The 15,140-nt window shown below is 42.1% G+C and overlaps 1 protein-coding gene across 4 annotated transcripts in view; it reads left to right on the top strand.

Moving 5' to 3' along the window:
- trdmt1 (tRNA aspartic acid methyltransferase 1) overlaps window positions 1-14,863 on the top strand; it is a 66,325-nt gene extending 51,462 nt beyond the window's left edge. For 2 of the 4 annotated variants that reach the window (XM_049758447.2, XM_049758446.2), the window contains exons 9-12: window positions 2,621-2,678; window positions 9,717-9,846; window positions 10,771-10,873; window positions 14,137-14,863. In XM_049758447.2, coding sequence (XP_049614404.1) covers window positions 2,621-2,678; window positions 9,717-9,846; window positions 10,771-10,873; window positions 14,137-14,308 — 463 coding nt within the window. In that variant the 3' untranslated portion in view covers window positions 14,309-14,863. Of the gene's footprint in view, window positions 1-2,620; window positions 2,679-9,716; window positions 9,847-10,770; window positions 10,909-12,316; window positions 13,930-14,136 lie in introns of those variants that run through there. The other 2 variants (XM_049758448.2, XM_049758449.2) reach the window with 2 other exon arrangements.
- The last annotated feature ends 277 nt before the right edge of the window (window positions 14,864-15,140 follow it).

Below are 15,140 nucleotides of genomic sequence, written 5' to 3'. Positions count from 1 at the left end.
CATCCCAACACCTGTCACTGTACACAAGAAAGGGGAGAATTCTCCTATTATAAAATCCACTGGAAATGAGAAGAGCCACGTTACCGTCATGTTAGCCTGTCTCCCAGACGGAACCAAACTCCCTCTGTATATGGTTTTAAAACGTAAGACAGTACCTAAGGAGGCGATGCCAGCTGGCATTATTGTACATGCCCAGGAAAAGGGCTGGATCGAGACCGAGTTTGTACTGGACTGGCTCAAGGTTGTGTGGGGCAGACGGCGTGGGGGACTCAGAAAAAAGAGGAACATGGTGATTTTGGATGCATTTCGTGGACACTTTTCTGATCCAGTCAAAAAACAAGTGAAGGCGATGAACGGCGACTTAGTGATCATTCCGGGTGGAATGACAAGTCAGCTGCAGGTGTTGGATGTTGTGGTCAACAAACCATTTAAAGACAATCTGCGAAAGAAATACACAGAGTGGCTCCTGTCTAGTGATCACGCACTCACACCGACAGGAAAGATTCATGAGCCTCCGGATCGTTTGCTCTTTGTGGATCTTCCACGCATGGAATGCAGTTTCCCCAGAGAGCATCATCCACGGGTTTAAAAAATGTTGCTTATCAAATGCCCTGTGAGGATGACGTGGAGGAGCCAGCGGAGCCAGAGGATGGGAGCCAGAGGATGGGAGTGAGGATAGTGACACTGAGTACAGCGAGACAGAGGATGTTTGTGAGGAGTAATGTTCTGAGATGACAGATCTCAGCTACTCTCAAGTTTAAACCAGTTTGCATTATTTTATTGCAATGTTTTTCCTTATTCAGATTTGTTTCAAGACTACAGTTACAGTTAGACTTCACTTTGATGGTTAATGCAGTTATTGCAATTTTGTTGTTTTATCACACTAGATTGGTTTATTTACATTTCAAAAACCAGAAGCCATTCATTTACAAATGTGATTGCACTTTAGTTTCCAAATTTGAATGTTCAGATATTAAGATGTGATAGACAGTTTTTGCATGATTTGTATAAAAACTAAAATTGGTGTTCAAAAAGTGTTTTTTCAAACTTGAGTCTTGAAAAAGAGGGGGTGATCTTATAATCAGGGTCGTCTTACATTCGGGCCAATACGGTATGTGTTTGTTCTTTTTACTGTAAAACATATGCACAGAACAGTGGGAATGGTTATTAAGGGAATGGGAAAGGTTTATGCAGTGTGAAAGTATTAGGGATGGTTTACAAAGCCGTAATATTGTGTATAGGACCACAATGCAACAGGAAATTCATGCCCAACCATGACTTACTACTTTGTTTTCGCTGTGCATGATGTCCCCCGGGTTAGTGTAGTGTGTTAATCCTGAAGGTGGACATTTTGCATCGCTTGACAAGGTAAACCACACTTCAAATTGATTTACAATACATTAATGCCCTCTAGCGGCCAACAAGAAACACTACGTGTTGTAAATTTCAGTACAAAACTTTATAACTACATACATAAATACATATACCGTTTCTATTTCGTGGATATTTATTGATTGTGGGTGGTTCTGGATCGCATCTCCCGTGATAAACAAGGGATCACTGTATTAATTATATTATCGTATTTTCCGCACTATAAGGCGCACCTAAAAACCTCCAATTTTCTCAAAAGCCGACCGTGCGCCTTATAATCAGGTGTGCCTTATGCATGGACCAATATTGAGCCACTACAGCAGGCGTATCCAAAGTCTGGCCCGCGGGCCAAATGTATACGTATATCTTATATATGGACAAAGTTTTAAAATGGGCCATTCGTTGAAGGTGCGCCTTATAATCCGGTGCGCCTCATATATGGACAAAGTTTTATAATGGGTCATTCATTAAAGATGCGCCTTATAATCCTGTGCGCCTTATAGTGCGGAAAATACGGTAGTCTGAACCGGAATTGCCAAATCTCTTTTCTCCCGCCTTGTATATGGTGTGTTTAGTGGGGTTTTATTTTGAGAAAACCTGGCATGCTTGAATGAACGGGAACTGTCATTCAAAATCGTCCATTGGCTCCAAAATGTGTGCATTCACAAAAATGTTCGCAGAGTAACAGTGCGCTATGTTCAGTTTACATTCAACCAAAATCTGAATGTGTTCATGAACTTAAGTTCATTGAACACATTCAGGTACAACACTGCCTGTTAAATATAGCCTGGATCTCACTCCTCACACACACACACACACACCGAGGTGTAACAGTTTAGTTGCGGATGCACATCTCAGAACAGAAATACCAATTAATTGTTTTTCCTCGATTATATGAATTTAGAGATCGATAGTAATCACGATTAAAATTTGATTAATCAAGCCAACCCTAACTTACATTAATTTTCATGCAATTGATATTGATCACTTGTTTTTATCCAATCCCATTACCTCCCACATTGCTACCATCAGTTCTGAATCTAAACAGTGGTATTCTATCTTAACTTGTGGTTAAATTCAAAGTTTAGTTTGCCAACTAAGCCCAAAGATGTTAGAATTGGAGTTGTGGCTTTTTATTGTATCTCAGGAGACTACTTGTTCCACAGTTTATAAATAAGGGCCCTGGTTTTTGTGCATGTCATTTAACATGTAATGATTTCCTTTTTTGTGTTTGTGTTTTAATTAAAAGCTATGGACGGTATGTGGAAGGAACTGGCTCAGTATTGCAATGCTACCTGGAGACAGAGGTATGTTTGAAATTACTTTATCATTTGAAACAAAACAAAGGTTGTGAGTTCGATTCCGGCTCTGGCCTTCCTATGTGGCGTTTGCATGTTTTTTCCTTGCTTGTATGGGTTTCCTCTGTGTACCCCGTTTGCTCCTACATTCCAAAAACATGCGTGATTAACCACTCCAAATTGCCCAAATCGTGCAGCCCTACTTTAGACGTATTTGTCTATTCTAGCGGTTTTTCAAAATACTTGAGAAAATATTCACAAGACTGGATCACTTTATCACGAATCATAATATACTGTACTAGCAACAATATGGCTTAGACTTAAACTTAGACTCAACTTTATTGATCCCTTGGGATTGCTCCCTCAGGAAATTCTGGTTCCAGTCGCTCACACAGAAATAGTACAAATGAGAGCATTGTTAAAACAAAGATGAAAGTACCGTAATTTTCGGACTAAACGTCGCTCGGAATATAGGTCGCATTACCCATAAAATGCACAATAACGTGAAAAAAAACATATATAAGTCACTCCGGAGTACAAGTCGCATTTTGGGGGAAATTTATTCGACAAAATCCAACACGAAGAACAGACATGAACGAGCAACAACAGACTAAACGATAGGTATGCTAACGTGACATAAACACAAATGAAGAGCTGAGAATGGGCCTGACGTAACATTCAGAGTTATTCAAATAACTATTACTGTATTTTCCGGACTATAAGTTGCTCCGGAGTATAAGTCGCACCAGCCATAAAATGCCCCAAAAAGTGAAAAAAAAACATACAAGTCACCCCGGAGTAAATTGGGCGCAATTTATTTGACAAAATCCCACACCAAAAACCGTCATGAACGAGCAACAACAGGCTAAACCAGGGGTGGGCAAACTTTTTGACTTGCGGGCCGAATTGGGTTCTAAATTTTGACCGGGGGGCCGTACCAGGAGCAGATGGATGTAGTGTTTGTGTGAAGTAATATAAACGACCTGTAAGGTCATTGCATAAAATGTTTTGGCCTTTAGTAGGTAGTAAAGCGTGGATATTCAAAAAAAGTTTTTTGAAAACAAATGCATTTATTAACAGCATTAAAAAAAAAAAAAATCCCTAAAAAACTGCTATCAGTGATTCTCATAAAATACGACACTGTTATTATGAATAACAGTCTCCATCACTTCAGTGCCTGCAGGCCAGATTAATGAAAGATGTTTATCTTATGAGATCACATCAAACGGCAAACATTCTGACCAAATATATCATCTTGAAGAATCGGTGAAAGCATACATCTAAATAAAGTAATCAAAACGGCAACATGGTGAGGGGTATCTGAAAATCAGAGCAGAGTTTTAACTCACAAACACCTGGTAACAGAGGTGAGGAAACGGGAAACACTTCCTTAAAGTAAGCCTTAAGAACTTTACAGGTTAAGATTAGTCACAAACAGGTGGTGCATCAATGTTCTTGAGAATCCTGCCTTGTTTGAAAATGAGAATGGTCGCTAGTTTCAATCCCTGCTATTTGTACAGATCATATTCAAAATGCATTTTTTTACAACAAACTTGAAAGCCTCCCCTTCATTTTCAGTGGGAACAGTGTTATTTGTCTCCCTTTTTTTGCTAGTGTGTCATAGTCTGGTGTAAAATTTGTTGTGGCAATTCTTAGGAGAGATCCGAGATGTTGGTCCGTTTACCTAGATCTGTGACGGGTTGATGTTGATGTTCATGTGGCTGAACGTCACGTCGCGTACGTCGAGCCAAATTGGCCACTCTTTTTAAACACTCGGCACTCAGTGTCCACCTTGCTTTTCCTTGGGCGACTCATTTTAATGGAAGGATTCCAGGGGAAGGTTTGTGGGTGGCTTTAGCGTAAAACTGTATCCGAAAGCTCGGCGCGCAAATTACAAGAATGCTGTCGTCACAGCCCACACTCTAAATTCGGCACTGATACAAATAGAGCCCGAGTGCGCCATTTCCGTACTACTGAGTACGTACACGCACTTGTGAGTGTGCACCGAGCGTTCTGACACGGCTTCCGGTAGTAAATGCGCAGGCGAGTGGTTCCCCATCTACTGGGGAAACGCAGTCATTGCAGACCGAGAAAAAAAAAAAAGTTTAATAATACAATTTATTTAGGGTTGGCGGGCCGGATGTGGCCCGCGGGCCGTAGTTTGTCCATACCTGGGCTAAACGATAGCAACAACAGGCTAAACGATAGGTATGCTAACGTGACAAACAGAGCTGAGAACAGGGCTGACGTAACATATAGAGTGATTAAGGACAACTATTACATGAATAACATGTTTATAAAACCATCAGTGTCACTCCAATTCATTAAATCCATCGATCGTTCGATACGACAGCAACAGGCTAAACGATAGGTATGCTAACGTGACAAACACAAACGAGGAGCTGAGAAAGGGCCTGACGTAACATAGAGTGATTTAGGACAACTATTACATAAATAACATGTTTATAAAACCATCGGTTTCACTCCAATTCATTAAATCCATCGATCGTTCGATACGATAGCAACAGGCTAAACGATAGGTATGCTAACGTGACAAACACAAACGAAGAGCTGAGAATGGGCCTGACGTAACATATAGTTATTAAAGAAAACGATTACATGAATAACACGTTTATAAAATCATCGGTGTCACTCCAATTCATTAAATCCATCGATCGTTCTTTGTCAACAATGGGTGCGCGCGGCTGAGGGCGCTTGTACTTGAAAATATTCCACAGGCCCATATAACGATAGATAAACTATATTTCAAATAACTATAATATAAGCAATAATACTATCAAACCATCTGTGCATATAACATTGCCTTTGTCAACAACGGCGCGCGTGTGCCCTGGCGTCAGCCTCGTCGTTATTCCACATATCTAGTGTATAACTATATTATAGCGTTAACAAAGTACAAGGAAAGACGTGGATTTGGTAAACGTCTCTTTATTTAACAAAACAAGAGTTCAACGAGCCAACAAATACTGAATTGTAACAATAAAAACATATACAAGTTGATATACGAAATAAAATATATCAAATAACTATAACATAAATAGTTCACCACCACACGGCCCCAAGCACCGGCGTCGACTTCCAGGTGTGTGGCGGCGTGGACTTCCAGCCACGGAGGTGGCACTTCCAGCCACGGAGGTGGAAGAGAGCTCCATAGAATAGGACTGGGCGTGCGTAAAAGCCATCTCCGAGCCCCATCCACCGTCCCCGGACAGCCACCCGGCCGAGCGCCGGCCCATGACTTCCATCCACGGAAGTGAAAGAGAGCTCCGTAGAGTAGGACCGGGCGTGCGTAAAAGCCAAGTCCGAGCCCCATCCACCGTCCCTGGACAGCCACCCGGCTGAGCACCGGCCCCCGACTTCAATCCACAGAGGTGAAAGAAAGCACCGGGCGTGCGTAAAAGTCATCCAAATCATTAAATCTGGTAATAAATTACGGTAATAAAGTGCATAGCAATAAATGTGCCGTTAGGAATAAATAACAATAATTATAAATAATTATCGTCACGTAATAACGTGTTGATGGTAAATAGACTTGGATATGACAATCATGCGAGGTCTCCCCTTGTGTCCGTCCCGATCAGCTCCTTCCCTGATGAGGAGGTATACAGTTTGATGGCATAAGTTCAGCAGTCTGTTGGTCAGATACTTGGGGAGGAAAGCGATGATGATGCCAGAGGGTGGCTGGCATTGTCCATAATGTCCTGCAGTTTGTTCAATGCCTTGGACTCTGCCACCGCCCCAGAGAGCCCAGCTTCTTGCTGACCACAGAGCTAGCTCGCCTGATCAGTTTGTCCTATCTAGAAGCATCCCTCTTGGATGTGCTGCTCCCCCAGCACCCCACGGTGTAGAGGAGGACACTAGAAATTGAAAACTGGTAGAAAATATCCAACAGTTTGTTGCAGATGTTGAACGACTGCAACCTCCTCAGGAAGCACATTCAGCTCTGCATCATCTTGTGCAGCTGGCTGGTGTGTGCTGACCAGTCCAGTTTACCATCCAGCCACACATCAAGATTCACAGCTTCTTCCTCAGTTCCCTCCAGTAGTACTGGCCTAGGCTTTGATCCGAACTTCCCAAAGTCAATGACTAGCTCCTTTGTCTGGGAGACATTGAGCTCTAGATGGCTGGAGCGGATCTAGGCAGACTCTTGCACTCCTCATTGTTGTGCCTGATACACCCCATAATGGCTGTCATCCACATACTTCTGTATGTGACAGCTCAAGATTGTAACTGAAGTCCGAAGTGTATAGGGTGGAGAGAACAAGAGCAGCACTGTGCCCTGGGTGTCAGAGATAGTGTCCCTCAAGCTGACGTACTGTGGCCTGCCTGTAAGATAGTCAGAGATCAATGCCACTCCCATCTTGCTCAATTTGTCCCCAAGCAGAGGGGGGGTGGGGGGGGGGGGGGCAGATAGTAATAATTCAAACTCAAAAGCTTTATTGTCTGTTAAAAGAAACATAATTTTTGGGGGGCGTGCTCCATAAACCTTTTCCATGGAGCAAGACGGTGTCAAAAGCCTGTCACTGAAGCTGCTCGTCTGCCCAGTGACGGTGCTTTACAGTGGGTGTTCCGGGTTGTCTTTAATGGACAGTAGCCTGACCAACACCCACTGTTCTGCCACAGGCGCCAGATCAAGTAGCTTCGTGCCCACAACAGAACCCGCCTTCTCCACGTTTGTCCAGGCAAGAGGCATCCCTCTTCTTGACGCTGCCCCCCCCCCCCCCCCCCCCCCCCCCGATCCTGAGCGTGTTGCACTTGAGGTCAGAGAAGATTGAGGAAGAACACCATTTTCACTCATTGTCAAAGAAATCACAACTGCAATAGAAAATGAAAAGTATTCCTAGATTTGAAAAAGGTACGTGATACCGTAGATCAGACTATTACTCAGGAAACGGCAAATATATGCCATTAGAGGGACAGCACTGACATGGATAAGTAGCTAGCCACACAATAGATATCAATATGTACAAACATAAACCTTTAAATCGCAATTGCAGAAAAATACATGTGGGGAGCTTCAGGGATCAGTACGAGGACCATTACTGTTCATACTATACATAAACAACATTTGTGAAACATCAAAAACCCTCAAAACAATGCTATTTGCAGACAACACAACCCACTTGTGCCATGGTGAGAATTTGGAGGAGCTCTTAGAGAATGCAGAAAAAGAAATACATTAAATGGACGTGTCACGTGCGGAATGGAGCAGGACGGCCAAATGTAGCTTGGACCACGGTTTATTGAAGGGAAAAGGGTGGTGGAGGAGAGGATGAGGGGAACAAAGAGGTTGGAGGACATAGCAGGATTAACAGAGGCAAAGAGGCAGGAACAAACTGGCAAACCGGGAAACAGGCAGGACTTGCAAACAGGACGGGCTAATGGGGACAGGCTTAACAGAACGATCCGACAGGGAGTGACACACAGACAGGACTTAAATACAAGACTGGTAACGAGAGGCAGGTGACGGCAATGACAGTGATTACTGGTAGGAGGACACAGGCGGGACAGAGTTGCGAACGGAAATTATGACAACACTGACACACAAAAAAACGACGAGGAGCGGAGACAAGACGTGATAGGGCGGTAAAGACAAATTGGCACATATATGATACGACTAAATTAAAAAAATGATGTCAGTACTACAATTCCCCACTGAAAAAAAACTCAGAAATGAATAACGGTGTCATTGTACAGACTATCGCTTAAACTGTCCAAAACCAGCTATCAATTGCTGAATGGACATCTCTACCTATGACTACTTCAACATATTAAAAAGATTAGCCTGACCAAGGCTGATTTAAGAGCAAGAACTGAGCAGCCTCTCTGCAGCTAAAATGCGCTGTCTCATCTAATTCCTTTCACCTCTCACTAACATACGCAAACAGGACGTGCTCCGAGATGCTTTATGTAAGCTGAATTGTTCATGCGGTGTGTATATGTAATCAATTGGAATTGGTAAGGGGTCATTTGACATACATTTACCCTGAAGTCCACAAATGGGGTACCATCTTGGCCGACTGAGGCTAAGGCGCTGCTTTCGGGAGACTCCGTGAGAACGTGTGGGAGCAAAGGGGACTCTGTCTACCAAGCTGAAGGTCTACCGCACATTGGTTTTACCACCCTTCTCCATGCAAGCAAGACCTGGACGGTCTACAGCAGACACACCCGACAGCTCAACCATTTCCACCTGAGTTGCCTCCGCAGACTCCTCCGCATCAGATGGCAGGACAAAATCCCTGACACAAAGGTTCTTGAGCGAGCCGGCATGCCCAGCGTCTACACCCTCTTACAGAAAGCACAGGTCAGATGGGCTGGAAACGTCGTGAGGATGCCTGACAGCCGACTGCCGAAACAGCTATTGTATGGCGAGTTGTGCCAGGGCAAACAGACTGTGAGAGGACAGAAGAAACGCTTTAAAGACAGCCTGAAAGCTTCCCTCAGAGACCTCAGCATCGACACCAACAGCTGAGAGATGCATTCTCTGGAGTTTGGGCAAACTGGCGATGCAGGCTCACGACTGGAGCTCGCTACTTTGCGGTTCGATTATTGCGGCTTCAGTACATTGCAGATTTTTTCCCAGCAGCACAAAGGCCCAGAGAAAATGTGGTGAACGCAAGGCCCACACTGCCGCCATTACAGCGACTACACCCACCCATTTATTTTTGTTGTTTGAATGATTTTTGTCTCTGGTCCCCGAGTAATCCATTCCAAAAAGATTAGTTTGTGAGCACCCTCATGACATCATGCATGCTGTGATCGTGATGTTATAATTTCAGCATTCCATAGACATCTATGATGCCAACACCCTCATACACGTCATTGGAAATTTCAATTAGGTTCAGGATAGTAGGGCCTTAACACAAGTCATAACACGTAGCACATTTCAAAGGTTCTGCCCTTTGAGTTGGGATTTTGTAGAAATAAACATGGAGGCCATTTTTATTTTATTTTATTATATTTCTAATTGAAGTAATTTATAACATAATCTTTAGAATCTTAATGTTTCACTTTGTTGTTCTGTAGATCGAGAGTGTGTTTAAAAATCTGGACCAATTCTCTGAAGAAGAAAAACTTCAACAACTGCAGGGACTGAAGCTTCGTTATTTTACCCCAAGAGAAGTCGCCAACATAATGGGCTTCCCAAAAAGCTTTTGTAAGTATGAAAACCATCACCACTGGAATTTGTATAGTTTAAAAAAAAAGACTGACATAGTTTTATCAACTACACTAAGTAAAGTGTATAAGTGATAAATGAGAAATGTAAGTATTCATCAAAGTACTTCATATGCTAGATGTTGAATTCATACATTTTTCGGCGATACGATTATCCAAATGATTTAGGCTCTTTAAAAGCACTGTACTTTCTTTCCTGCAATGTTCTTGGGCAAACCAAATTGCATAGGGGCTTCTGAATACTGGACAGGAGAGAGTATCAGGCTGTTAGTCAGACTTCCAGCAAGTACAATTTGACTTTCATACCAGTAGTAGAACTAAGCTAAACACCCTTTCTTCAGATCAGCATGCATGTGTCATGTAGACCCGCAATATTACATCCTACATAGGGACACTCCACTAAAAGGCCTTACAATCATGTTCTCAAATACAACATTTTATTCAAGGTGTCTTGCCGTCACAGCTGACATCCTCTTGCCGCACATCACCACAATATTGAATGGGTTTAATGACACGATGCTACACCCATCTAAGTTCAGTCTTGTTTGCAGTGAATGCTGAGCGAAAGCAACCTGCCCTTTGTCACCACTTCACGTCGACACTCTAATGAACAGAATAAACCGATGAACCACTGCAATGTCATTTTACAACAAGAAAATAAACTGTGAAAAAAAGTGTGTTTAAGCTGTTTAGCTGTTAATAGCTCTTTGACAGTGCAGTATCATAAAGCTTTAGTTGCTTGTTTAATCTCATACTTAGCTTGTAGTAAACACATCCCCAACATTCCTGACTCCATTACTTCTTTGTACGTAACAATAAGAAACCATTTGTATGTTGTACTGTATATGTACAGTTGTGTACCACATGTTGAAATAATACTTGTCTTTTTAATGTCTTTATTTAGCTTTTCCAGATCAAATCCCCACCAGGCAGCGTTACAAACTTCTAGGAAACAGCCTCAATGTTGTGGTGGTGACAAAACTGCTACACCAGCTGCTCTCCAAGTGGTGAGCAATGGAGGCAAATAAAGTTGCCATTCCAGGTATTATTTAAAGGAGCACTGTCAAGAATTTGGACCTTCCTTAAAATGTATTCATAACTCTTCTAATGAAATCTCGATTTAGAACTACAGTAATCCCACGTTTGTCGTTGATAATTGGTTCCAAGCAATATGTGAAAATCCGCAAAGTAGTGTCACCCTTTTTTTTAACATACATACATTGTTTGTGTATCAATAAGTGTATATTAAACCATATAAGTGCATATGTTATCATTAGAACATTAAATAATAGTTTCAGGTAAATACTATATTAATATGTAGTGTAAATGACATACAGAAACAATATAAAAGTTAAAGTTAAAGTCCCAATGATTGTCACACACACAACTGGGTGCGGTGAAATTTGGCTCTGCATTTAACCCATCCCCGAAGGGAGCAGTGGGCAGCAGTGGGCAGCAGCGGTGCCGCGCCCGGGAATCATTTGGTGATCTAACCCCCCAATTCCAACCCTTAATGCTGAGTGCCAAGCAGGGAGGCAATGGGTCCCATTTTTATAGTCTTTGGTATGACCCGGCCGGGGTTTGAACCCACAACCTTCCAGTCTCAGGGTGGACACTCTACTACTAGGCCACTGAGATTAGATTGGATATATAAATAATATAAATATAAATATGATACGTGTGTGTGTGTGTGTGTGTGTGCGCGCGGCGCGCGTGTGCGTGTGTCAAAGTCTGCTTTATTGTCAATTTCTTCACGTCAAGACATACAAAGAGATCGAAATTGTGTTTCCTACTATCCCACGGTGACAAGACATATTACACAATTAAGTAAACAATACAAAAAGTAAAAATAAGAAGGCACATACAATGAATAAATAAGCGCAATGAATAAATAAGAGCAACTTAGTGGAAATGGTGCAATTGTGCATACAGCAGACAGTCAGTATAATAGCGCAAAAATACAGGAGGAGTAGTGCAAGTGGATTAGTGCAAGGCAGCCATCGTGGCCCACAAGGTCAGGACGTCATGTATCCGAGGGTGGAGGGGGGAGAGGGTGGAGAGAGTTCAGGATCCTAACAGCCTGGAGTATGGAGCTGTTGGTTCCAAAAACCACCCGCGATAAGTGAAATCTGCGAAGTAGGGTCACCCGCTCATCTGTACATTTTTTGTTTGTCAATAAATGTATATGAAACCATTTAAGTGCATATTTCACATTCTAGATATATATTATTCACATATAAATAATATAAACATTTTTGTATAAATATTGAAAATATAAACATTACGTGTGTGTGTGTGTGTGTGTGTGTGTGTTTTATAACAAGGCACAAGTGTACATACTGTAAATATGGTTTTAGAACTCTTTTATTATTATAACATTTTTTTTATAACAAGGCACAATACTGGAAATATGTTTTTAGAACTCTTATTATAACAACTTTTTTTTAAAGGTACAAGTGGTCGTACTACAATGCTGTGGATACTCCCTGCCTTCTGCTGGCGTGTGAGCAACTTTCGTGCCACAATTCCTCAATTTAGAAGGTTTATTTTGAATTTGTGAAAAAAAAATTGGGGGGGAAAAAAATCTGCGATGTACTGAAGCCGCGATAATCGAATCGTGATGTAGCGAGGGATTACTGTAGTTGAATTGTACCATTGTGATGGGCTGGCGGTGTCTTTATTACTTTTACTGGCACAGATAAACATTGAGGTGGACCTGCCACACAAAAAAACCCTTTAAATGTGCTGACATGCTTTACAGCATACGTCACTTCCCCCTTTCCTTGCAAAGACAGAAGTCGATGCAGTCGCATATGCGCAATTGGTGCTGGATAAGCGCCACAACATCTGATGAAACGGTTGCGAATTATTTTAAATGTTGTAAAAATAAGATTAGTAATAATGAGGATGGCAAAACGAGAGCAGGACTTGAACCTGTGAAGCGCTGGGTTAAGGACTTCCTTCGCTGCGACCACTCTTGCCACTATACGCTACGAGGCCGCACACTCAGTTAAAGAATTTGTACTTGTGTGTCTCAAGCGATTCAAGGCAACGCAAGGTAGGGAGTTACCGGTCACTCTCCTGTATCAGCTGTCACTGTCAAACAATTTATGGCAAAATAAGGTGGGGAGTTGCCAGTAACTCTCCTGTACCGTCACTCTCACTCCCGCATTCCTCTTCCAGAACTTTTTCACGCTCAGTCACAGCTGTCACAATACCCGCAACAATGCCCATGTTTAAAGTTTAAAATGACTTACCGTATTTTCCGGACTATAAGTTGCATTTCTTTTCATAGTTTGGCCGGGGGTGCGACTTATATTCAGGAGTGACTTATGTTAACACATTATATCATTTCACATGTTATTTTCACATTAAACCGCATGAGGGCGCTTCAGGCCTGTGGAATAATTGGAATTGCAACTGACGATGACCTTGATGTAAGCTCTGCATCTTCTACTTCCGGAGTTAGTGGAGATGTTTATAAGTGACACTGAGGATGACGATTTTGTTTGATTTAATGATTTGGAGTGACACTGATGGTTTGATAAGCATGTTATTTATGCTACAGTCATATCAATAAAATTAATATGTTACGTCAGGCACGTTCTCAGTTCCTTGTTTTTGTAACGTTAGTATACCGTTCAGCCGGTTGTTGCCTTTCAAGATGATATGTCTGTTCTTGGTGTTGGATTTTATCAAATAAATTTACCCCAAAATTTATAAAATTATACTCCGGTGCGACTTATATATATATGTCTTTTTCTTCTTCATTATGCATTCTATGGCTGGTGCGACTTGTACTCTGGAGTAACCTATAGTCCGGAAAATACGGTAAAATATTTACCAGGATCTGACTTTGCATTGTAGGCCAGAGTAGAATCAATCCAAATCAGTTATTGCGCTGTTAAAGAAAATAATGTACGACGGGGCAAATAGCTTTCATTTTTTGACAGCGACTGAGAGAAAAGATAAGGGTGCAGTGGTTTCATCATTCTTAGTAAACATTCATAGGACATTTGGTCTGAAAGGAGTTTTTTCTTCTCTATTTAAATACTTGCCGTCATTCTGACAGCTTGTGTGACTGACCGCCGTAGAGTGAATGCAAAGTGCGTATGCGTGAGAAGTCGCTTAAGGAATGAGGAAGAAGGTGGGGAGCGGCCAGGAGGCATGTCTGCACTGTGTTTGAAAGTCGCGTAACAAGCAAAGAAGATAATGCGAATTGAAACGGTGCATGACTACTGTCTCCTTTTGGTGTGTTGTTGGCCCGCAGGGTTTCTCCTTCGACACGATCCTGTAGGGAATGCCGTTCTTGGAGAAATGTCTCCTCTGCGCCTCCCGACTACAGTTTGCGGGCGAGCAGGAATGTATATACCTTCGTTCTCAAATCGGGTTGCCCAAGGAAACGGAATGCCCACCTGTTTGTCTATGTCGAGGGGCACTAAGTTTGTCAGCCGCTGACGAGTCGGGGGCAAGGGAGGGGTGTACAATGGAATACGGTACAAAAACAAAAACAAACGTTTACTTTTAACATCAATATGTAGTGATCACTCGTTTTTCACGGGAGATGCTTTCCAGAACTACACATGAAAAACGAAAGTCCGCAAAGTAGAAACATGTATTATTTAGAAAGTTAAACACTACTGTATTGAAATTTCCAAAACGTGGTGTGGTGTTTCTTGTTGGCCGCTAGACGGCATGGATGTATTGCAAGTCAATTAGAAGAGTGTTTTTTCCTGCCAAGCAATGCAATGTGTCCACCTTCAGAATTACCAATCTATACTAACCCGGGGGACATCATGCACAGTGAAACCAAAGTGCATCACGATTACGCATGAATCTCCAGTTGCATTGTGGTCCAGTACACAATATTAAAGCTTTTTAAACCCTCCCAAATACTTTTATGTGACATAAACCTTTCTCATTCCGTTAATAACCATTCCCACACTGTTCTGAGCATGTGCTTTACAGTAAATAAAAGAAAAGATGTGCAATATTGACTCCTTCTGGTTGGTGCTTCTTCCCTCACACGCGTGGCCAGCTGCTACCTCCTGCGCTTGAATTCAGTCAAGTGGTATCTATGGCCTCTTTAATCCAACACTTTAGTTTGTTTGATTCCGATTTTCCCCATGTCCCAGTCCATGATGTGATTATTTCTCCTGCAGTGATCTGTGATGGCTGATTTGAGATTTTCCTGTTCTGCTTTGTATTTAGTGTCCGTGTAAATTTCCCTGCTGTCTCCTTCTCGCATTCTTTTTGATGTTCCTTCTTTCTTAT

Source organism: Syngnathus scovelli, chromosome 21, assembly GCF_024217435.2.
Source record: "Syngnathus scovelli strain Florida chromosome 21, RoL_Ssco_1.2, whole genome shotgun sequence".
In the NCBI taxonomy this organism is placed as follows: Eukaryota; Metazoa; Chordata; class Actinopteri; order Syngnathiformes; family Syngnathidae; genus Syngnathus; species Syngnathus scovelli.
This window is presented reverse-complemented; position numbering and strand designations above follow the sequence as displayed.